Raw genomic sequence first — 22,572 nt, 5'->3', positions numbered from 1 at the left:
CCTGCGTGGCAGGCCCAGGGCCATTTTTGCAAATTAAATTTTGACAGGGCTAATTTTAAAATAAGAATTTGCCAAGGGGCTAAATGCAAAAAAGAGCCCTCGTTTTTATTGAGATATTTTTAACAAATTAATCATACCTATTCGTAGGGAATATTATTTTAATTTTTTTGGATATAGTAGAATTTAATAAATGGATCATACTCGTTCATTTTTATTTGAGATATTTTTAACAAATTAATCATTATTTTATACCTTTTTGAATTCCATCTGTCATTGTCGGAATTCTTATACGCTTTTATATATAGTATAGATATAGATATAGATATAGATATAAATATTTCAAGCAATTTTTGTAACTATAGATTTATTAAAAATATAATTAGCCTAAATTTTAAAGTCAAAATACTATTGAATAATACAAATCGAGCAAATTGAATTGAAAGATTAAACAGTCCATAGTTTGGATAAGTAGGGATGTCAACGTGTCGGATTCAGGGCGGATTTTTAAAAACTCAAATCCGAACCCGACTCCAAACCTAAAACCCGAACCCGACGGGTTTTTAAAATCCATATTCAAACCCGAACCCAACCAAAAATCCAAAACCCGAATCCGACCCCGAAAATCCGAACCCGAAATAATTATTTCTTTTTTCAATATTTCAAAATTTTTTTTATTAAATTTAAAATTTTAAAATACAAATTCAAATATAATATCAAATTTTTATATGCATATTATATATAATGTAAAATAAATTTAGATTCGGATCGGGTTCGGGTGATATTCAGCTTCGGGTCCGATACAGTCAAAATCTATATTCGTATTCATATCTGTCGGATTTTTGTTTTTGATATTCACATCCAAAACCATATTTATTTAGCATCGAATAAATTTGCTTCGTTCGGATTCGGGTTCGGATAAAATTTCGGGCATCCATAGTCATTGACATTCCTATGGGTAAACTAAACAGATTTTTACCAATTCCTATGGGTAAGCTAAACAGATTTTTACCAATTTTATGCCAAATTGCGAGGGGGATACTATGCCAAATTGCGAGAGGGACACTTTTGTAATTTTACCTTTTGTTTGGGTCGAGTCGTAAAAACGCAAGAGACCCCCCCCGTCTCCTTTTCCGCTGAAACCCTAACGCTAAAACCCTAATCCTCGTTCCGTTTCTCTCTCCCGCGCCTCTCCTCCCTCTCGATCTCATAGGCATCAAGGTAAGAAGAATCTCTGCAACAATCCATATTGTTCCTCTCTATTTCTTTCTCTCCAATTCCAGGTTTTGCCCCAATTTATTCCTAATTTCCTCGTAATTTTTCGATTTTTAGCGACTAATTTTGACCTAGGATGGGGGCGAAGGCGAAGAAGGTTTTGAAGAAGAATCTGAAGAAAGCTTCTGCTCAGCTCACGCTTTCTCGTCGCAAGAACGAATCTTCTGCCGATTTTTTGGTATTTTTCAAATTTTCTTCATATTTTCCCTCATTTTTTAGAATTTATCGCACTCTTTTTTGCCTATTTATTATTTATGCATGTTATTTGGTAAAAATATGTACAGGGAATTTATCAACTCTAGGGCACTCTGAATAGAGCCCTTAGCTATGTCTTTTTCGATCTGAGACTTCTCTTTTGATTTATAGGGATTTTGCTAAATTTAGAAGTATTTATGTTAAATATAACTGTTTGTAACATTTTTCCACCTGATAGAACCACAGATTTTTTTTTTGTTACTGTAGATGATTGATAGCTAAGAGAGTTGTTAATTTAAACGAATTCCCAATTCAATGCTGAGAAAAAAAAATTTAAAGCAATTCAATCAAATGAAACAATAGTTCAGCGGTTGAGTTTAGGTGGCCTGTAGTTGAGGGGATCTCCATGCACTTTCACCTCATTATTATTTTAATATTTTTGGGATTAAAAATGCATTCTTTTCGGTATAATTGTAGCCTTTCGAAGGGGGTCTGGGGAGGGAACTAGTGGAAAAGGAGGAGCCGAAGAAAGATACTGCGACGGTTTTGTACATCGGGCACATTCCTCATGGGTTTTATGAGGAACAGATGGAAGGTGACTTGCTTTTTTGTGCTGTTATTAGAGAGATCAAACTTTCTTGTGATTGTTGTAGATTGAGTACTTTAGAAGTTCATTTTGCTTTAATGCAGGATTCTTTAAGCAGTTTGGGAAAATTAAGAGATTGAGACTTGCTCGAAACAGGAAGGTATGCATCTTTTTTGAAGTGCTTTGTTGTTTTTTTGTGTTTATTTTATTGTTACTGGTGATAGAAAAGCTTTTTTTTTTGGGAATGCATACAAAAATTTATGCTTTTTCGCAAGAACTATGTATTGTAAATCACATATAGTAGCTATGCTTTGTTTCATAATTGTGTGTTTAAAACTTTAAGCTGAGGTCTAGCTCTTTGGTATGTTCCTTTCGCATATTTTGAATGTTCAAACTATCTCTCTGTATGTCCTTTTTTCCCTTTGTATGTGGATCTCCTTTTCCCTGTAAACTAAGTTTTCAAGTTTTTTGCGAAGAAGTAAATGTTCGAAATCAATCTAAATCACCAAACTTGATGAGCCACTCATCTTGGACTTAACCTATATAAGAAGCTAAATGTATTGTAAGGACGGTCATTTGGAGGCCATTTATGCGCTGAAGGTAGGTGAAGAAATTGAAAATAGGTGATACAAATACAATAGATAGGCAAAGCATTTAATAACAGCCAATTCTCGCCTATCAAACGATAATAAGTTGCTCAGAAGTGTCTAAACTTTACATATTTCGTAGTTTTTTCATTTATGTTGTTGCTTCTGGGATTACGAAAACCACTCTTGATTACCACTAAGGGACGCTAGTAATGATGTTTATCTTTCTTAGCTTTAAATGGATTGCTTTTTCAGTGTTCTTACATATGATTGGATTATGATTTTTTGTAGTTAATATGATCCTTTTTGTATTGTATATTTTCGTCTATTTGTTCTAAACGTTGTGTGGTTTTTTAGACAGGAAAATCCAAGCACTATGGATTTCTTGAATTTGAAAACCCTGAGGTAAATTAAGAATCCCAACATTATGTTGGTTAAACTTGTTAGCCTAGGATTTAGTAAATGCTGTTTTTTGCATGATAACTTGTTCAGGTAGCCAAGGTCGTGGCTGAGGAGATGAACAATTACTTACTGTTTGAGCACACCCTTCAAATTCATCCTGTTCCACCAGAGCGCGTTCATCCAAAGCTGTAAGTTTTTGGAGAACGACCTTTATAATAAGCATTGATATCTAGCAAATTGAGGATGCCATTTGATTAGACTTCTCCTCATATGACCTTATTTTTCACTTCTTGGTTATCTCGACATTGTAGAGCCTACGCAATGTCATTAGCTGGGTTTTCTCCTTGCCATCAATAATTTGCCTGAACAATTTAGACCATCAGAATATGAAATTATATACAATGTGCATTGACATACTCACCATCGTGCCTTTGATGAAAACTGGGTAACAATGGAATATGTCCTATGATGATGGTTTTTCCTTTTTCCCCCCTTCTTGGGCTTAGGTGGAGAGGAGTAAGTAGGAGATTTATACCATTGAATTGGAAGGAAATTTCACGAAAGCAGCATAACAAGGTAAACCAATCTTTATGATTCTCGAAGCAATTATTCAGTGATTGACTCTACCAGCTTCGATAATACTACTATATGTAAAATATTGTTGCAGGAAAGAACAGCAGAAGAGCACCAAAAGATGGTTCGAGGAATTCTAAAGCGAGATGAGAAGCGGCGCAAACGAATTAAAGATGCTGGAATTGATTATGAATGCCCAGAACTTGTAAGCGAATATCTCATTCTCCTTAATCTTGGGGTTATTTGGTTCTTAAGTCTAATTTTGGATTCGTCTCCAGAAGTAAAATATAAAACATTATGCGCAAGCCAGCACCTGATAGTTAACGCTTGTGTTTAAACATGTGAGGGTAAAATGTATGTACAGTCCCCAGACTATCCTGATAATGCGATTTGATCCCTGGAATTTTCACTTCTACATTTAAGTTTTGACAAGTATTGCACTTCCATTGTTGACTGTTGGAATAAATCCGACATCCTTGTCAGCTTTCGCTGTAAAATGACTTTTTCAATCCTGCTTTAATGAAGTTAGTTCACAAGGAAAAAGGATAAAATGACTACTTTACTAGAAGAATAAGATTCTTTTGCCGGTCGAGGTTGGGACAGAAAGATACAATCAGGGACTGAAAAGTTCAAACAAAAGCGCATAGCGACCGCAACCAATTCTCAATATTGGGATTGTATACGGGATAATCATCGTACATTTGCCCAAATGTAATCCATCACTTTTGGCCTATGCTGTGGATTAGGACTTTCTGGAAGGCGTTTAACTCATGTACTGAAAGTCTGAAGATCAGCCGATTCATTCTGGACTTAAAATAAGCTTCGTGGCTCCCAATAAAAAAGCGCCTCCTACCGACTGCGCTTCTCTACTTCTGCTGTTTTCGGGGATGCTATTATTGCTGCTTCTTCAGGGCATCTCCAGGCTGCACTAAAACCGTCGAACATACTCCAGCTGGGCCAGACCATTAATGAGGGATTAGGTCTAATGTATATACTGTATACTAAAGTTGGATGATTTATCGGAGTTATTACAGTACTGTAAGATTATAATATATTGCTTACACTTTTTTTTCTTTTAACTTTTTCCTTCCTGTCTGATGGCAACAGGTGGGTCTTCAACCTACGGCGAAGAAAATCAAGTTCGATGAAGAAGAGGACTAGTTAGTTAGTGTTAGAGTAATGAAGTAATATCTCTCTTTGAAGCAACGACGGAACAGATTTGATCCAATCCTACTTCTAAATTACCCGTTGCTCGTGATCTTTTCTTTCCTTTACAGTTTCCTCTTGCAATGTTGTAAGAACAGGTTTATGCGGAAAGTGAAAGCATAATGAAGGGATGAACCCATCTTTTTGTTTGTTTTTACCCTTTTTAATTCAAACTTGGATGATAATAATAGTTTATTTTTAGAGAATTTAATCTTTCTTTCGAGACTCTTGTATGTTCTTTCATGATGGTTCCTTGCTCTTACTTAATAATTATTGTCATGTTTTTTTTATTTTGTTTTTAAAATTTTGTTTCCTGCTTTTGGGTTTCTTTTTTTGCTTAGCTTGTTTGGTTATGATTTCAAATATTGTTTGAGAGTAAAATCTTAATCTGTTAGAGAGTGTTCGAAAAATGTGGTGGATGGGCTTTTTAATCTCAAAATTATGTTTGAGTAGAACTATTTAAAAAAGAATTTTAATAGATTTGTTAAAGCTGCAAATAGAAGCATAGTTTTAGGGATGCAAATGGATTCAGGCTGGCGGAGCTCCTATTCGGATCCCACACCAAATGGCAAGGCCAAAAAAAAAAAAAAAAAAAAAATTTAAATTTTATTTTAATTATAATAATTAAATTAATTACATTTGAATAAAAAATAGATAAAAAAAGTTGGCGGGGCGGATTTTGGAGAGAAATATTTTATTTTAGTATTTTTTTTCTTGCTTTTAGCCCCTCATAATTTTTGTTGTACAAAGAGCTTCACGAAATTTATAATTGCAAAAGTGGTCTGTCCCCGCCACGCAAACGCCACGTCAGCGGCTAGCTGGGTCGAGCTAAATGCGACCCGACCCGTACAGGCTACAACCAAAACCATTGACTTTGCCTAGGTCTCGTCACGTAAAATTTAAATTTGATTTAATGCGCAAAAAAAAGGCAAATCACGAAGCAACGGATAGAAAAAACCGAATGGCGAGAACACAGAATAAAGATAATGTTGCCACGTGTATGTTTTACGGCGGATAGAAAAAACCGAACGGCGAGAACACAGAATAAAGATAATACTACCACGTGTATGATTTAGGGGGTTTAATCTAGAGTTATAAGTAGATGGCAAATCACGAAGCAGCGGATAGGGAAAACCGAACGACGATAACACAGAATAAAAATAATATTGTCACGTGTATGATTTTTGGGGATTAATGTAGAGTTATAGATAGATATTACGCATCCAAATCCGACCCGCTAATAAAATACGATTCGAAAATCGACTCCCCAAATTGAATCTGTGGGGGCGTTAGATCGTATCCGGATCGTCCGTCAAGGAACGGATGAGATCCACCGATATCTCTAAGCGGTGGACCAATCTTCGCCGTTCATTTTGTCTTAGCTCGAAAATGAGGGTTTAATGGAGGGTTTCTCTCTCACCCCGGAGAGGCGCTTCTACAATCAACGTGGAGCGCTTCGAGAGGAAGCGCGAAGAAGACGAAGGGAGAGAGAGAGAGAGAGAGAGAGAGAGAGAGAGAGAGAGATCCGCGTCCATGGAGGGGTCCGATTGCGCTCCGCAACGGTGCCCTCACTGCACGGGGCCTCTCTCTAAGGACATGGTATTGAATCCTCTCTCTTCTCCATCTGTGATCTCGTTTCGTGATCGTTCGAACTCGCCGTGGATCTATGCGGAATTAGATTTATATTGTTGAATTTGACTTGATTGTGTGGGTTTTGTGATATCCAATTGACATGTTTGAAGGAAACACGCGCTATCGATCTCTATGGTCTCGCTGATTGATCGTTCTTACTTGCTTTCGATCGATGAGAAATTAGGTTTTTAGTGTTACTTTGATATAATTTTGCGGTGTTTTTTTTTTTTTTTTCTTTTCTTTAGCTAATCCTTTGATATGTTGGAAGGAAACGAGCTCTTGGACCGTGGCGCCGTTGATCCGAGACAGCTTCTCCATGGTGAGTCTCTACCCTCCCTTTCTTTGAGGTCATAAATTTGCGTTAGTTTTTCCGATCTACTAATTTAATTTGAGGTTAAGTGAAAAAAAAAAAGAAATTTAATTAAAAAAAAAACTAGTAACTTAAAATTTTCATTTAAATTTCCTCTGTAAAGCTTGATTTGGTAAGAAAGAACGCAGTAACTATTTAATTTTGTGCGGTCAACTTGAATCGTAAAATAAATTTGTGGGGTTTCTTATTGTTGGAGACTTGGAGCCCCCTGGTTTTATTTGAAAAAAGTTGTGTAGATTTATTTCAATCTATTGAATGCAGTAATCTGGAGATGTTTTGTTGGTTTGCTTTGGTCTGTTCTGATTCTTTTTGGTTTTATTCTTATGTTAACAGATAGGCACCGCTGTTGGCGGAACGACAAGCGCATTTTATGGTTTTAACCATGGCATGATATTATGCTTATGAACTCTCTCTCTCTCTCTCTCTCTCTCTCTCAGAATAATTTGGTGGGCGATCGTATGTGTGACATCCCAATTCACAATAGTCCCATATCGAATAATATGGGAGAGCCTGTTGGGTTTATAAGTAGCGGACACACTAAATATAATAACTGGGCTTAAGCATTTTGAGCCGGTGGTTTGGCCCAACGAGTTATTATTGCTAGCGGGTCAGGTCGTTGCAGTATGATTTGTTTATTTGACTATTTCCCTATTTTGCTAACATAGATATTTCATTGTGTGCTCCTTCTTTAGTTCTTTTGCCAAGATATAGTTGTTCTTTGAGCTAAACTAATCAAAATGTGCTAGTTATTAAAGTAGGCATATCTTCTTTGTTTAGAACACCATTAGCGAACTAAAGATCTTTGTAGGACAGTGGTCCTAGTGTTGTCGTGGAGATTGGTTAATCCCACCGTAGATGCCATCGCTGGTGGGAATGCAGCCTCTTAAAGGTTCAGTGAGTAGAAACGAGTTGAACAGATGACTAGTGTGAGGAGCGTCCATCTTGTTTTCTCTTCCCTATGGTGCTCATATTGTTACGTGTGGGGCATCAGGAAGAGTTACGCTCCAAATGGTTTCGAGACCCCTTATATATGCTGGTGCTTTAACTACATGTATAACAGGACCACTGTATGTTCAGATATTTTAGTCCTTGTCTATGAAAATAAGGCAATTCCTAGAACATGTAAAATGATACTTGCGCACAAGACCATTATAAGCTCACGGCTGCTATGAACAAACCCATTGTATTATTTGTGGTTTATAGAAATCCGTTCTTCAGATTGATGCATTGCATAGTTCATCAATTGCCTGTGGATGTGCACAACCTATACTTAGCTGGCTTTCAAACAGGAAGGTCCTGTAGCTCAATGCATAGTATAAAAACCTCAGTTATGAGTACTTAATACCGATAGTTATTATCTGTTTCGTAACTCTCATAATTTCTTTTTAATAACTTCTTAGAATGAAATAAGAAAAGTTCTAAATTATCTGGGGGAGGGGGGATGTAAAAGATTTCTTAGTAATGAATTAGAAGTTGTTACTTTGAGTAATTGTGGATTTTAAGGAGATTAGTTTGACATGTTGGTGACATATTCTTGGTGACATCTCTTTGTCACAATCTCTCTAAGACTTGGTGATGTTGGTCGCATTACCCCAGGGTTCTTTACAACTGTCAATAGATCATATTCCTATTAGCTAAAATGGGTTATCTATGGCAGATGAAATTCATCAATATGTTTCTCATGTATCTAACAAGGAGAACTTCCTTTCTTTATCTCAAAAACGTTTTTTTTGGTCTCTCCCTCGCAACAGTTGAACTGTAGAAGTGAATATTTGGATGAAAGCAATCAGTTACTATGTTAGCCAAATTGTTCATTGTTTTCAAAGTTAGTATATTTTCCTTTTTCATCAGTGACGTTGAGATAATTGAATATAAGTTTCGTCAATTCAGTTGAGTTTATGTGAAATTGTGATTATGGGCTTTTGAATTTTGACGTAAACGCAAGGTTTAAAGTGCCGTGGCACGGGGGCGTGCCGTTACGTCCCTGGCACGGTACGGCACGGGCACGCTTGCGTGCCGACACGTGGCACGCTTGCGTGCCGACAGATACGCATGACCTCCAACTGGTACGCTTTGGCACGGACTTATTTTAGCTTTTTTGGTTCCAATAAACTCTTATAATATTATTTTGGAATATTTAAACAAAATAATATGAATATTTACTATGTATATCTTACTATACTCATCAATTAACATGCATGAAAGCTTTTTGTAAGTAAAATACAACTATATCTGATGTAGAATAAAAATTAAAATATAATAATAAAATTCACAAGTATAATAATTATTTAAATTTACATCTTTACATAGAGATGACTGCTTAATTTCACATAATCGTCGCGCTGGATCATATGGCATATTGTTATCTGCAGATACAAGATTTATTTGACAATATTGATATAAGTATTGCTGGTATTGTGAGAAATTCATATATTCCCAATATTACATCTATATTTTTATTTTTTTATTCTTTTTAAAAATATCTGATCAAAATTTGTTTAGGAAATCGATTTTTGTTCCATTGATTCATCGAAAGTTTCGCGGTGCGACAAATTTTGATAAAATATTTTGTGAAGAAAAAATGGATGTCTGTGGTGGAAGCGGAGGGCTCGGGCCGATAGGCCCGAGCCCGTAGCCAACCACTGACATCCGAGGGGGGTGCGGGGGGCTTTGCCCCCCGCGGTATGGATCGTCTATGTCAATTAAAAATTTGCTCCTATATTGATAAGTAAGAAGTTAAAAAAAAGGTATCCGTCAAAAAGCAAAAAAAAAGTTGAAAAAAAGACAACAAAGTGAAAAAAAAAAAAAAACAATATAGATGGCCCAAGGGGGGGAGGGGGGCTCCAAACCCTAGAGGACAGAAGAAAAAAAAAACCAAAAAAAACAGCCAAAAAGGAAAAAAAAAAAAAATTGGCGGCACGCATGGTACGTGCCGCCGGCACGCACCAGTGTGCCGCTTTGTCTCGAGCGGCACGCAGGTGCGTGCCGCGAGACAGGGGGGGGTCCGAGACCCCCCCTGTACCGTGCCCCCTTCTTGGGGGCACGGTACGGCACGCCCCCGTGCCGTGCGGCACGGGCGGCACTTTAATCCTTGCGTAAACGTGCCGTTCTAGAACAAAGCTTCATCAACCTTTCTTTTTGATGAAAATATGGGAGAACAGAGATATCCTGAGTTCACAAAGTGAAAAGAGCTGAATTTTTAAATAGAAGTATTCTTGAAGTTGCTTGCCTGCATCCTAGGGCTGAGTCGTCCTTGTACTTGATAGAACATTGGATCTCTCTCTTTCCTTAATTTTTCTCTCTATCTCTCCGCATTCAATTTGTCTGTTGCCGGTGCTGCTAAATGCTTTTAGTTGCTATTGTATGTTAGTTTTTCTTTTTAGATCACCGCATTTGTCTATGTGACGTCTTTGTGCATTCCCTCTGTACTTCATTCTTTGATTTATTTTTTGCGTTATTTAGTCATTATCTGATGAGTTATAATCTGAATATATTTTTCATTTTATCGTAGGCTCTCTATTAATGGTTGATGATGTATTTCCGTGCTGAATGCCAAGAGTAATTATTATTTTGCATTCATAACTTGTGAAACGCTATTGCAGTTATGCCTGTTGTCAGGAGGTGGGTGAAAGGGCCAATGTGGGTTCATTTCCTTGTTGGTGTACGTATCTTAACTCGATGTAACTTCCATTGATATTTTCATAAAATTTTAGTTAAATAACTCTGTTATAGATTTTCTCTGTTTTTCATATGCATCATTTCTTCTGTTTGTTTGCAGCTTGCAAAATTCTTTCGGCTAAATTTTAAAGAAAAACATGTTGGTTTTCACTTATTTCTTTGTTTATTGCTTAGTGGGCCTTGCATCTGGAATGGCTTCTCTACTTCTGAAAGCAAAAGATTCCAGAAATCAAATGGTTGCCTAACAAAAGATCTGGGGCTTTTGTTATGGTAGCAAGATAAGATAATATTTTTGGCTCTAAAATCAGAGGTTCCACTTTGAAGATTCTGTCTTGCTGTAACAAGAAGCTGTTAAGGAGATTTTGATGAAATAGTTGTTATGCTGCTTCCATAGAAGCTCCACCGGTCAAAACTAGTGCTCATTTGTAAAACTTGTTACATGACACCACAGAACAATGTGTTTCCTGACTCGCATTCTATTAAGCACTAATTAGATTATGTGATCCTATTGCAACGAAGAGAGCATGGTAATGAGATGTACTTAATTAGCAAAACCAATGAGGTACTTGAAGATATTTAGATTCCTTTTGAAACATAAGAAATGCGTAAGTTATTTGATCTACAACAGATATTGTGAGTATTATACTTGAAAATTTCCATTAATAATTCTCCTATAAGCTTCTGTAGGGTATATTATGATGCATTATTGGTATGCAAAGTGGCTGTTTAACCAATGGAAAATTTCTTAAATTGGTCTCTTTCCTACTTTTCTATGCAGACACCACCTGTGATTGTCTTCTCTTCAGCTTGTGCTGGATTGGCAGGTGACACTCTTTTCTTTTGAGATTTTAGTTTGGTTTCATATACATTTTTTGGGCTTTTGCATATTTATCCTTGAAAAAGTCATTTATCTATATAAATGTATTCCTGAAAATCTAGATTGTCATATATATATTTCAGAACCATTTGTGAAAAATACTCTATCGTATGTCGAGATAACTGAAGTTTTTCTCTAAGATTATAACGTCAATCTTTACATATATTGATTCTTTAATCCAATGCCGTAGTGTTTCTTGGTTGGTTTAAGCTTTAGGTTTGTCCCTTTCTTCAGTAATCTGTTACAGTAAGAGGCCCCATAGTTACAATAAGATACGTCGCAGTAGTACATCGTATCTACATGGTTTTTTCAATCTCAAGTAGTAGAATAATTAGTAGCTAGATCTACTGGTTACTTGCTCTCCTTTTTTTTTTCTTACTGTTAAAAATTATGTACGTATGTATAGTACTTACTTTTTACACACTTATATTTCCACAGGAGGTGCTGTGCCGGCTCTTGCGCAGCTGGTCTCTTCATCATATCATGCGGCAATCTCATCTTCGCCCTCCTTGGCTCGCCCACCTTAGCACGATGATAGCAGCATGCACAAAACGAGAAGCTCCTCCCCACTGTAAATCTCGTTGGCACCTTTTCTCTTTCTAAAAGCTGTTTTCTTTTAATTTGCAGAACTTTGTTCAAACGGTTCCTGACAATAAGCTAAGGTTTACTTTTGTGCTCTCTATCTGTTAGAGTGCTTCAAACAGTGAAGCTTGTAGAATGCGCTTCTTTTATGATGTATATTTATTACAGAGCTGATTTGGTTGCTTGTTTGGCCGAGGATTCCTCTGTAAATCATCTAGTTTTGCTGTTAATAAAGCCGGGTTTTTTAATTCATTGTGCATTAATATCCGATCCTAGATGATGGGGTTGGCGGGATTAGTGCTTTAAGCGGATGTCATACATTTGGTAAATAACAATCTTACAGCTGCTAGTTGGAGCAACAACTTCTAGGCTTACAAGCAGAAGTTTCAATTTGAAGCTTTGCTAGGAAGCTCCTGGTGGAACTCTTTAAATATTTTTAGCTTTATCTCTTCTCTTATCTATTTCTAGCTGTAACCTTTAAATATTTTTTTTCTGTATCCATTAAGTATAATTTTTTTTTTCTTTCTTACTGTTGTAGCTTTCCTGTAATACCAGGGTTTAAAACTAATCGTAGTCACTTTTTATAGCTGTAAATGATAAGCCATAACCATTGAAATTCTAGGGCACTAAGGTATTTTGATTACATGGGAGTTAAATCCTAGTTCTCTATTACCATATTAATTAAGCAGTCTTAGGCATGGAAATATCTCTTATCCGTCTGATCTGACTTATTTTGGGTTCGAATTGATTTCCTATTTGGGATCATTTTGCTTTCCGAATCGGTGAGTTTTTTTTATTTTTTTTATTTTTTTTTAATCTTTAGGGGTTTCAGAATCTTTGTTCTTCGCTATGTTCTTAGAAGTGTGTACTCGTTTTTTTCCGTTTCATGTCACCGCAAGTTCGAATAATTTTTTATTCAGGCTGTATTTAGGTAAGGTATTAGCTTTTTGTTATCTTGGATCTTCCCAAGCCTGAACCACTTACTGAAAATGCTTAAGCCCAGTTTTTTTTTTTTTTTTTTTTTTTTTTTTTTTTTCTTTTTTTTTTTTTTTTTTTTTTTTTTTTTTTTTTTTTTTTTTTTTTTTGATGAGTAAACAGGGGTATACCCTGCTTAAGCCCAGTTTTTAACAAAACATTGATCCTTGTATACCTGCAAACAAGCTTTTGTCCATCATCCAAAAACCCTTTTTTTCTTTTTCTTTTTTACTTTTTCTTGCACTACGAAGAGCTAACAGATACCAAAAGAAAACTTAAAAGGAAAACATGCGTGCTCGAGATTGTTACCAAAATGAAAAGGGAATAAGTGCACAAATACCCCCAAAACTTTAATCTATTGTAGAATGACACTCTAAACCTATAATTTTGACACTTTTTCTTTTCTTTTTTTTTTCTTTTTTTTTTTTGAGGGGAGGAAGGAGACAATAGACATACTTCTAGCGCAAATGGCAAAGGGTTTGGTGATTGGTATACGAGGGTCCCAAATTCGCATCCTAATTAATTCATATTTCTAACTAATTTTATTTCTAAAAAATAATCAAAAAATAAGAAATAAATTTTGAACTAAGAAAAGAATTTATATAAATACATAAATTTCGAACGAAAGAAAAGAATCCATATATATAAATACATAATTTAATGGTTTTTGAGAGCTTACGTCGGGCTCTCCCTAAGCCTCTTTTTCCTAACTATCTCTTTGCCTTTTCACCTCCTCAAGAAGCCTTTTCACCAAGACTCTCTCTTTCCTAACTATCTCTTTGGCTTTTCACCTCCTCAAGAAGCCTTTTCACCTTTCCTCTCACCTTTCCAAGAGTTTTTTTATCTTTCCAAAGATAATAGTTCTTCTTACATTCCCAATGAGCCTTTTCACCTTCCCAAGAGACTTCTTTACCTTTTCAAAATGTAATAATTTGTATCACTTTCCCAAGAGGCCTTTTCACCTTACTAAAGGTAATAATTCTTCTCATCTTTCCAAGAAGTCTTTTTACCTCCCCAAGAAACTTCTTCACCTTCCCAAGAGATAATAACTTTTCTCTTTGTATAACTCTCTTATACGTAATGACATTCTACATCTTCTTATAAGCAATAATCTTATACCACATACAATAATTACTGAGCTTTTGAAGTTTGGAGAAAGCCATTTCAAAAGCTTTGCTCAAGTTCTCTTACTCCTCCTTAAATTAGCTATCGTGCTCCTTCCAGCTTTGATCGATTCAAAGTGTTGGTCATAGATGGCCCAATCTATAACCACAACACTGCGATCCTGCCCTACGGTCGATTTATTTTTTTTAAAATTAATATCTTTCCACATATTTCACTTGATTTTTTTTTCTCAGTTCCGGGCAAAATATCCAACAAAAATCATCAAATTATATATTTATATGGATTTTTTTAATCTATATTTTTGATTCAAACAGTTAATTATTTTTTAAATGTATAAATATCTAATTGTTAGTATATTTATGTTATATTGATTTGTATAAAAAAAGATTTATGGAGGATAAGAGTTGAACTACCTCATACTTACCTTTGATGAAATGTGGATTTTTATTTGACTTGAGAGATCCTTTCAGCTATAATATTTAGCTATCATTTGTTTAACTACCATGTAATCGATTACTAATGTGTAGTTTATGCAAAATTTTCAATAAAATATAGTTATTTAATTTTATAGCGAAAATTATTATTATTTTTTAGTCTAAACTTTTAATATTGAATTGGTAAATGTTATGATATTGAGAAGAACAATATTAATATTTTTTCTGAATGGAACATGATTAAATTTTTAATTTTTAATTTTTAATAATTATATATTAATTAATTAAAATTTTATATATCCTCATTAAAGCGCGATTTCTATATTAGTAAATATCTATTAAACTATATGAATCCTCAATCTTTGTTACCACGTGGCAAGTTTTTCTTCACCCTCAATAGTATATGACTCTTCTTCTTTCCATCATTAAACTTTCAATATGCATTTTAACGATCCCATTAACCAAACTTTCAATTAGTGCATTTAAATAGTCCCACTACCTTTCATCCACTATACTTTCAATTAATGTAAATGGTTCCACTACCAAACTTTCAATTAGTATATTTAAATGGTCATACTACATCCCAATCTCTCTATCTCCAATTATTCATCATGCTTACTAAATTTTCAATATGCATTTTAATGGTCCCATTAATCAAACTTTCAATTAGTGAATTTAATGGTCCCACTACCTTCCCTCCACTATACTTTCAATTAATGTAAATGGTTCCACTACCAAACTTCCAATTAGTATATTTAAATGGTCCTACTACTATCTACGATCCTAACCTCTCTATCTCCAATTATTCATTATTGTCCATTTTCCTCCTTTCACCGAACTTTCAATTCTTTATCTCCGATTTGTTCATCAATTCTCTATCTCTCATCTTTAGCTATACACCATCGCCTCCTTCCCTCTCTCCCTCTCTCTCTCTGACAAATGCGCGCCCAATTACTTCTTCCGCCGCGGTCGGAGAGATCGTCGTCGCCGTCACTATCACCATTGCCGGAGAAGGCATCGTCGGGTTCATATCTGCCGCCTACAGTGAGATACTTTCGGTAGATGTACCAAATGAGATACTATTACGGTTTCTACCCACTGCAAACCGCGGGCCTCTTCACTAGTATAATTTGAAAGTTGGGTTATATCAAAAGCCATGGGAGTGACATGTGTCCTCCTCTCTCTCCCTTCTTCACTTCAAATGTGCATTCACCCAGTCTACGAAAATATCATATATACCAAGTCTATTTTTTAATTATTAATATTTTAAAATCTATAAGATATATAATTTGATAATTTGGCAATTCTATCACATCACAAAAATCGTTAATATTAATTATCAGATATTTCATTCATTATCTAATATAATTTTATGGTGTATAAAATATTAGTATACACCATATGCAAGCAAAATTTCTCCTTTTTTTTTGAAAATTATTATTGCACTCTTTTAAACATTCTCTAAACTTAGTGTATATAAAAACATACACAACATAATTTGAAACTTTAATAGAGATTTTAAAATTTAATTCAGTGAATATAATTAATTTATTAAATTTTATAATTAAGATATATTTAATTAAATTTTGATATTAGATATTAGTTTTTTAATATAAATTATGGTGTATAGTGTGTTAATATACACCAGATATATATATAATAATTTTTTTTACCAGGTGTTAATGTACACCAGGTATATATATAATAATATATAATATATATACACCATGCATATATATGCACCAAATATATATAATAATTTAGAATAAGTCCTCCAATTTGAACTTTGTAATTAAAAATTTTATTTATAGAATAACTACTAAAACTACCAAGTTTGATCAAATTTTTAAATGAAAATTTTAGAATACTTTAACTCAACAAATATTGAAAGTTTAAAAATATTAATAAAAAAATTAGTTTTTATAATGCATAAAAGACTATATGAATTTTTTATTATTATAATTTTTTAATTTTTTAATTTTTAATTTTAATAATTATATATATTGATTGACTAGAATATTATCGATCCGCTGCAAACCACGGGCCTCCTCTAGTTTTAAATAATTCACTACCTAAGCTAGTGGAATGTCTTTATAGATGATAGAGACTTATTTGGTTTAATACATATACACATGGAATGCAACTTAGGCCCTGTTTGGCCTAGCTATTTCAAAGTGATTTTCGGCTGAAAATCACTTTTAGGCCCAATAGAGTGTTTGATAAAGGTATCTAAAAAATCTGATTCTGCTTTCTAAAAGTTGAAAACTGATTCTTCAACCCCCAAAAGCAGAAGCTGAAAAAACCTGCTTCTCAAAATTGATTCCCGCATAAGCTGTTTCCCCACTTAAATTTTTTTTTACTAAAATATCGAAATTACCCTTAAACAAACAATACAATTCTATCATACCCTTTTATAATTAATAATACCTCTCCCATTACTCACAATTCTATCATACCCTTTTATATAAATTTTAAATTTTTGAAAATAAATTTTAAATATTCAAAATTTAAATTTTAAATTTTAAAATATAAAATTTAATATTTAAATTTTAAATTTTAAATTTTAATATTTAAAATTTAAATTTAAACTTTGAAATTTAAAATTTAAATTTATATTTTTAAATATTAAAATATTATATTTAAAATTTCATAATTAATATTTTTAAATTTAAATTTTAAATTTCAAAATTTGAATTTAGATTTTAAATTTTAAATTTCAAATTTTAAATTTAGATTTTAGATTTTAAATTTCAAATTTTAAATTTAGATTTTAGATTTTAAATTTTAAATTTTAAATTTTAAATTTAAAGTTTGGAATTTAAAATTTAAAATGATATTTTTTTAATATTAAAATTTTATATTTTAAATTTCCTAATTATTTATATTTTTAAATTTAAATTTAAATTTTTAAATTTTTAAATTTTAAATTTTAATTTCATAATTATTTTAAATTTTAAATATTTAAATTTTAAAAATTTTAAATTATTTTTTTAATTAAAATATCAAATTTGAAATTTTGTATAATTTTGAAATTTAAAAATTTTAATTTTAATTCAAATTCAAATTTATATTTTAAATTATTTTAAAATAAAATTTAATAAAATAGTTAATTTATGCAAACATCAAAAAAATTTTGGCAAACAGCTTTGCAAAATTACTTAAGAAAAATCACTTTTATCTAAACTCAGCCAAACGCTTTACAACTTTTAACCAAAATCACTTCTTCAAACCAAAATCACTTTTTCACAAATCACTTTTCAGAAACTAAGTCAAACGGGCCATTAGTTGCATTGTGTTTTGAATGGTAGCATCATTCAAAACAGCTCACTCACACAACTAGTGCCTTGTTGTTACTTTAAATATTTGCTATTTCTAGTTAATTTTCATTTGAGAAGATTGAGAAAGTGGGAAAGTAATAAACTGTATAATTTTATGAGAAATTGGAGAAAACCAAAACATTCCTGCGTGTTTGTTTCTACGGTTGGATTTCTTCTTTTGATTAGCTTGTATTGTTATGCTTTCAAATATTATTTGAGCCTAAAATCTAGGCTTTGTTTGAAATTGTGGGGAATTGCGGAAAGATTACATTACATGCGGTGAAAAAATACGATGGAAAGATATTTTGTTTGTTTCTATACTTAATATTGCATTTTGCATATCACGATGAGTCAGTTACGATATATTTCTGACTCTATTTTATTTAATAGCGTCAGTTTGATTTCAATATTAAATTAAGTCTTAATTTGTTGGAGAGTGTGGATGGGTTTTTTAATATCAAAATTATGTTTGAGTAGAATTATTTACAAAGGATTTTAATAGATTTGTCAAAAATTCAAATAGAAGTATAGTTTTAGGGATGCAAATGGATTCAGGGCTGGTGGAGCAGCTACCCTAATACACACCAAATGGGAAGGCAAAAAAAATAAAATAAAAATCTCTTGAGCTTCTTTCCAACTCCATCCTGAATAAATATTTAATTTAAAATAACTTTTGTATTTGTAGAATACTATTTGTCATTTGAGGCCTAAATGTTATTTATTTTTAACAAAAATATAATTTTAGAGATAGCTGCTGTAATAGTAATTTTATTATTTAAAATTTTGTTGTTGCGATTCTCATAAGAAGACAATTTTGAGGAAGATCCACTTTCAATATGCTTAGATGGATCCAGCGCCGGCCGCCGCCGCTAGGGTTTTCGTGCTCCGCATTATTCTAGACTTTTTTCTGATCGGAGAATGTTACCAAAATGAAAAGGGAATAATCGCAGAAATACCCCAAAACTCTAATCTACTGTAGAATGACACTCTAAATCTATAATTTTGACACTTTTTCTTTTCTTTTCTTTTATTTATTTTTTCTTGAGGGGAGGGAGGAGAAAACAGACATACTATTCATTTCGTTGTATTAGAAATAAATTCATTTCGTTGTATTAGAAATAAATTTTGAATACCGATTGTCCTAGGGCAAGTGGCAAAGGATTTAGTGATTGGTATCCGAGGGTCTCAAGTTCGCATCCTAGTTGATTTATATTTCTAATTAATTTTATTTCTAAAAAAGAATAAAAAAATAAGAAATAAATTTCAAACTAAGAAAAGAATCCATACAAATATACTAATTGATGGTTCTAAATTCATACGTGGCGGCATTTCCTTTTTTACGAATAAAAAAATTGTTCTCAGATTTTTTTTTTTTTCAAACAATTTTCAGATATGGTTCATTTTTCCACAAATAAAAAAATAATATGATGCATACGTGACAATCTCTTGGCTTCATAGCTCCTTCCCAAGAGTAAACCAGTTCCTTTTCAAAAAAATCCTCTCTCTTTTTTCCAAATATTTTTAAAATTTTTCAAGACAGCTCTCTCCTACCCAAAAAAAATCTCTTGGTCCCAAGGTTTCCCAAGACAAGTAAATATTAATAATATTAAAACCTTCCCCTCCCAAGACAAGTAAATAACATTAAAAACCTTCCCCTTCTCTCTATCTCTCTCTTCTCCTCTGCCCAGATCTTTTTAAGATCTGAAAATATCTTGATTTCGAAAGCTTGGGCTTTATAAATAGCTCGAGAAAAGAGTTCGAATCGGGGAGGGGGATATGGGCATCGCACACATGGAATCACATGGAGAATCGGCGGGAGGCGACTGTGCGGTAATCCACATTTTCTGTTGCAAAACAAATAAAAGCAAAAAAAAAGAGAGAAAAAAGAGCAAGAGAAGATAGAAGAAGGAAAGTTAAAAATAAATAAATAAATAAATAAATAAATAAATGTATATATATAGAAATAAAAAAGAAAGGGAACTGTGCTAGATCTCCTTTTCTGTCCGCTGCCGCCGAACCCGCCGACGCCGCCCAAAGGTGTTGCCTCCGCATCCACTATCGACGTCGCCAGCAACTCGAGGTGCTGCCGCCGTACTCGCCGATGCCGTCCAAACGTCGTCCGAAGTCGCTGCCGCCCATACCCGCGGATTAAGAGTTGGTTTTACCCTCGGAGGGTCATCTAAATCTAAATAAAGTAACAAGAACGTGGTTTCCATGAACAAAAGAGTAATATTTTGGGTTTTGGGTTTTGGTTGAGAATGGATTTTTGAGATGGGTTTTGAGAGTTTGTGGAGATGGGAGTGAGTTGTAGGGAGGCAAAGGGGAACAAGGGGTTGAGTATATAAGAAACAAATGAGAGAGAGAGAGAGAGAGAGAGGAGATGCATATTTTTGAAACAAGCGAAAGAGAGAGAGAGGAGATGCATATTTCTGAAACAGAGAGAGAGAGAGAGAGGATGCATATTTTTGAAACAAAAGAGAGAGAGAGAGAGAGAGAGAGAGAGGAGATGCATAGCCTGTCTGTGGGGAATGCAAAACGCATCTGTGGACTGATTTTGTTGACCAATTATTTTGGCTAACTTGCCTTTTTTTTTCTTTTTTTTTTTTGCCTTTCTATTTTTTTTTTCCTACTAACTTTTAACCATTCTATAGTTTCCAAAGCAAATAAAAAAAAAAGAAAAAAAAGAAGAGAAGCAGTTTTTTTTTTTAAGTACACTAATTTTTACCCTCTAATTTGCTTTCTAATGAGCTAACTTTTTTTAAATTTTTTTAAAATTATTTTATTTGAAATATAAACTCTTAATATTGAGTTGGCAAATATTTTGATATTGAGAAGTAAACTGTGAGACCCTTGGTGTTCAGCAGTGAAGGCTTGTCGACATCTCTGGAGAGTGTCGAGACAAGTCTGAGTCACGTTGGCGCGAAATAGACGCAAAACGGACTCTGTGCGACGCGAGAGCAGCATTTAGCAAGAAAATCTACAAAAAAGCTGATTTTTTGCTTGCTGTACCGGTACAGCCATCATCGTGTACCGGTGCACCGCACAGGTTGCGCGCAAACTGGTCTCGGGTTGGCTTCTTGTACCGGTACGCGAGCCCATGTACCGGTACGTCAGGGTAGGTAGGAGGACTTTTTGGTCTTTTTCCACCTCGTCCGTGTCACCCTTTCCCTCTCTCTCTATTTAGGCTTATGTAGAGCTGAGAGAGAGAGTTTGTACTGTCCTTCTACTCCTCTCTCTCTAGTTTCGATCGTGAGCCAAGGAGGGAGCTCGGGTGGAGGTTTCGCCGTCGACGTCGCACCGCGAAGCCGTTCGAGCGTACGTTCGCCGCCGTTGTGTCGCAAGGAGGCCGGGCGAGCATAGATCTTCGCCGTTATTGACATCGCCCTGGTGCTAGTCGCTGTCGAGGTGGGTATTCCGTCGATTTGCTTCTTCATTTCCAAGCATCATCAAATTCGAGCTATGTGCTGATTTGCAGATTTTTCGGCATTGATCGTTGGCGTTTTGGCTCGTTCTCGGCGTAGGAGCGTCGGATTTTGACGAGATTTGGTTCGTTGGATTCGGGACTTCGAGAGGAATCCACGAAGCCTTTACTTGCCGAATTTGGTGAAGGTTAGCTTGGTTGTATCACTATTTTTCTCTGCTGTTGTTGCTTTGGGCAGATTCGAGGCTTATTGTGGGCTTCTATGTTTAGATCCGTGGAGCATTGTTGTCGCTGGTTCGGGGAGCTGCGCCGAGCTTGACAGGGACTCCGGTGACCTTCTTCACTGTCAGGGATTTACGTTTTAGGTGGGTTAATCATCGGTTTACTTCTAAGTGCCTATATAGTCGACATGCATTCGTGGAATTATTTTGTGTGTAGTAATTGCTCGGTTCATTGATTTACTATGATTAATAATCTGAATTGGAGCCTTGGTTATTATCTTTGGATATATATACATGTTGGACTTGGATGAGTCTTAGGAGAAAACTCGCGATTATGATCGTCATATGCTTAAACTACCTGATTTAGCTATAGGGGCCGTTGTATAAATTTTTACTGTTGCAGTATCCTCTTAGTGGGTATCCCAGATAGTTTAGATTTCAGTTACACTCGTGCTGGGATGTCGAGTGTACTTTTACAGTAGCGTTCAGGCTGTTCCGGACTGTTGAGTGCTGTCGAGGTTGACGGTGGACCCGTATCGCCTATTTGGCGTCGAATTGTGCCGAGGGCACGTTACCTGTTGGTTGTTAGACCAGTTTGAGTCAGTTATTTGACTTTGGCTTTTGAGAGCCTGATTGAGCTCGACAGAGATACGCTGCATACTCGGTTAGGTAGCTCCCACGAGTGCCACTCCGGAGACGGGCGCTGTGCTTTCGCGTTGGTGTCGCTCATGCCGGTTGGACTTACTCTCCACGGATTAATAGTGTGGAGGTAGCTGGATAGTCACAACTGGACAGGGACGGGTGTGTTCATAGTCCCAGGGACGGATATGCATACAGTCCCGATTGGATTGAGTCAGATTTGACATTTCCTAAAGTTGGTTAGTGTAGAGCATGGTAGTGTAGTGATTCATAGCGGTAGATTTTATTCCTGCATTTACTACTATCTTTGCTCCCTTCTGTAGACTTAGTGGGTGGACCGATATTGTTGAGGGCGGCACCCACTGAGAACTACCTATTTTTACAGTAGTTTTCACGCCCTGTTTTATCCCCTATTTTTGCAGAGCCATCGTCTTCGGCTGCTGCTGTTGCCGACCAGGATCGAGGCAAGGGCGTCACGAG

The 22,572-nt window shown here is 34.8% G+C and overlaps 2 protein-coding genes and 1 long non-coding RNA gene across 3 annotated transcripts; all 3 read left to right on the top strand.

The window, feature by feature from the left end:
• The first annotated feature begins 1,099 nt into the window (after window positions 1–1,099).
• LOC109705836 (MKI67 FHA domain-interacting nucleolar phosphoprotein-like) lies at window positions 1,100–5,044 on the top strand. The gene is made up of 9 exons (XM_020226616.1): window positions 1,100–1,218; window positions 1,330–1,450; window positions 1,945–2,062; window positions 2,158–2,213; window positions 2,998–3,045; window positions 3,133–3,230; window positions 3,549–3,618; window positions 3,710–3,820; window positions 4,723–5,044. Exons 2-9 carry the CDS (start codon window positions 1,349–1,351, stop codon window positions 4,774–4,776), a joined length of 657 nt encoding a protein of 218 aa, XP_020082205.1. The 5' UTR covers window positions 1,100–1,218; window positions 1,330–1,348; the 3' UTR covers window positions 4,777–5,044.
• Window positions 5,045–6,223: 1,179 nt separating this feature from the next.
• Window positions 6,224–12,212, top strand: LOC109705844. The gene is made up of 6 exons (XM_020226629.1): window positions 6,224–6,420; window positions 6,722–6,772; window positions 7,157–7,208; window positions 10,426–10,484; window positions 11,280–11,325; window positions 11,817–12,212. The coding sequence occupies exons 1-6, from the start codon at window positions 6,355–6,357 to the stop codon at window positions 11,903–11,905; spliced, it is 363 nt and encodes a 120-aa protein (XP_020082218.1). The 5' UTR covers window positions 6,224–6,354; the 3' UTR covers window positions 11,906–12,212.
• An 8,982-nt stretch (window positions 12,213–21,194) lies between these two features.
• On the top strand, window positions 21,195–22,572 carry LOC109705846. The gene is made up of 4 exons (XR_002214938.1): window positions 21,195–21,216; window positions 21,287–21,420; window positions 21,503–21,597; window positions 22,515–22,572. It is a non-coding gene; the product is annotated as an uncharacterized LOC109705846 (long non-coding RNA).

The sequence above is a fragment of the Ananas comosus genome, unplaced genomic scaffold, assembly GCF_001540865.1.
Source record: "Ananas comosus cultivar F153 unplaced genomic scaffold, ASM154086v1, whole genome shotgun sequence".
In the NCBI taxonomy this organism is placed as follows: Eukaryota; Viridiplantae; Streptophyta; class Magnoliopsida; order Poales; family Bromeliaceae; genus Ananas; species Ananas comosus.
The sequence above is the reverse complement of the archived record's forward strand: the minus strand, read 5'-3'. Positions and strand labels throughout refer to the sequence as shown.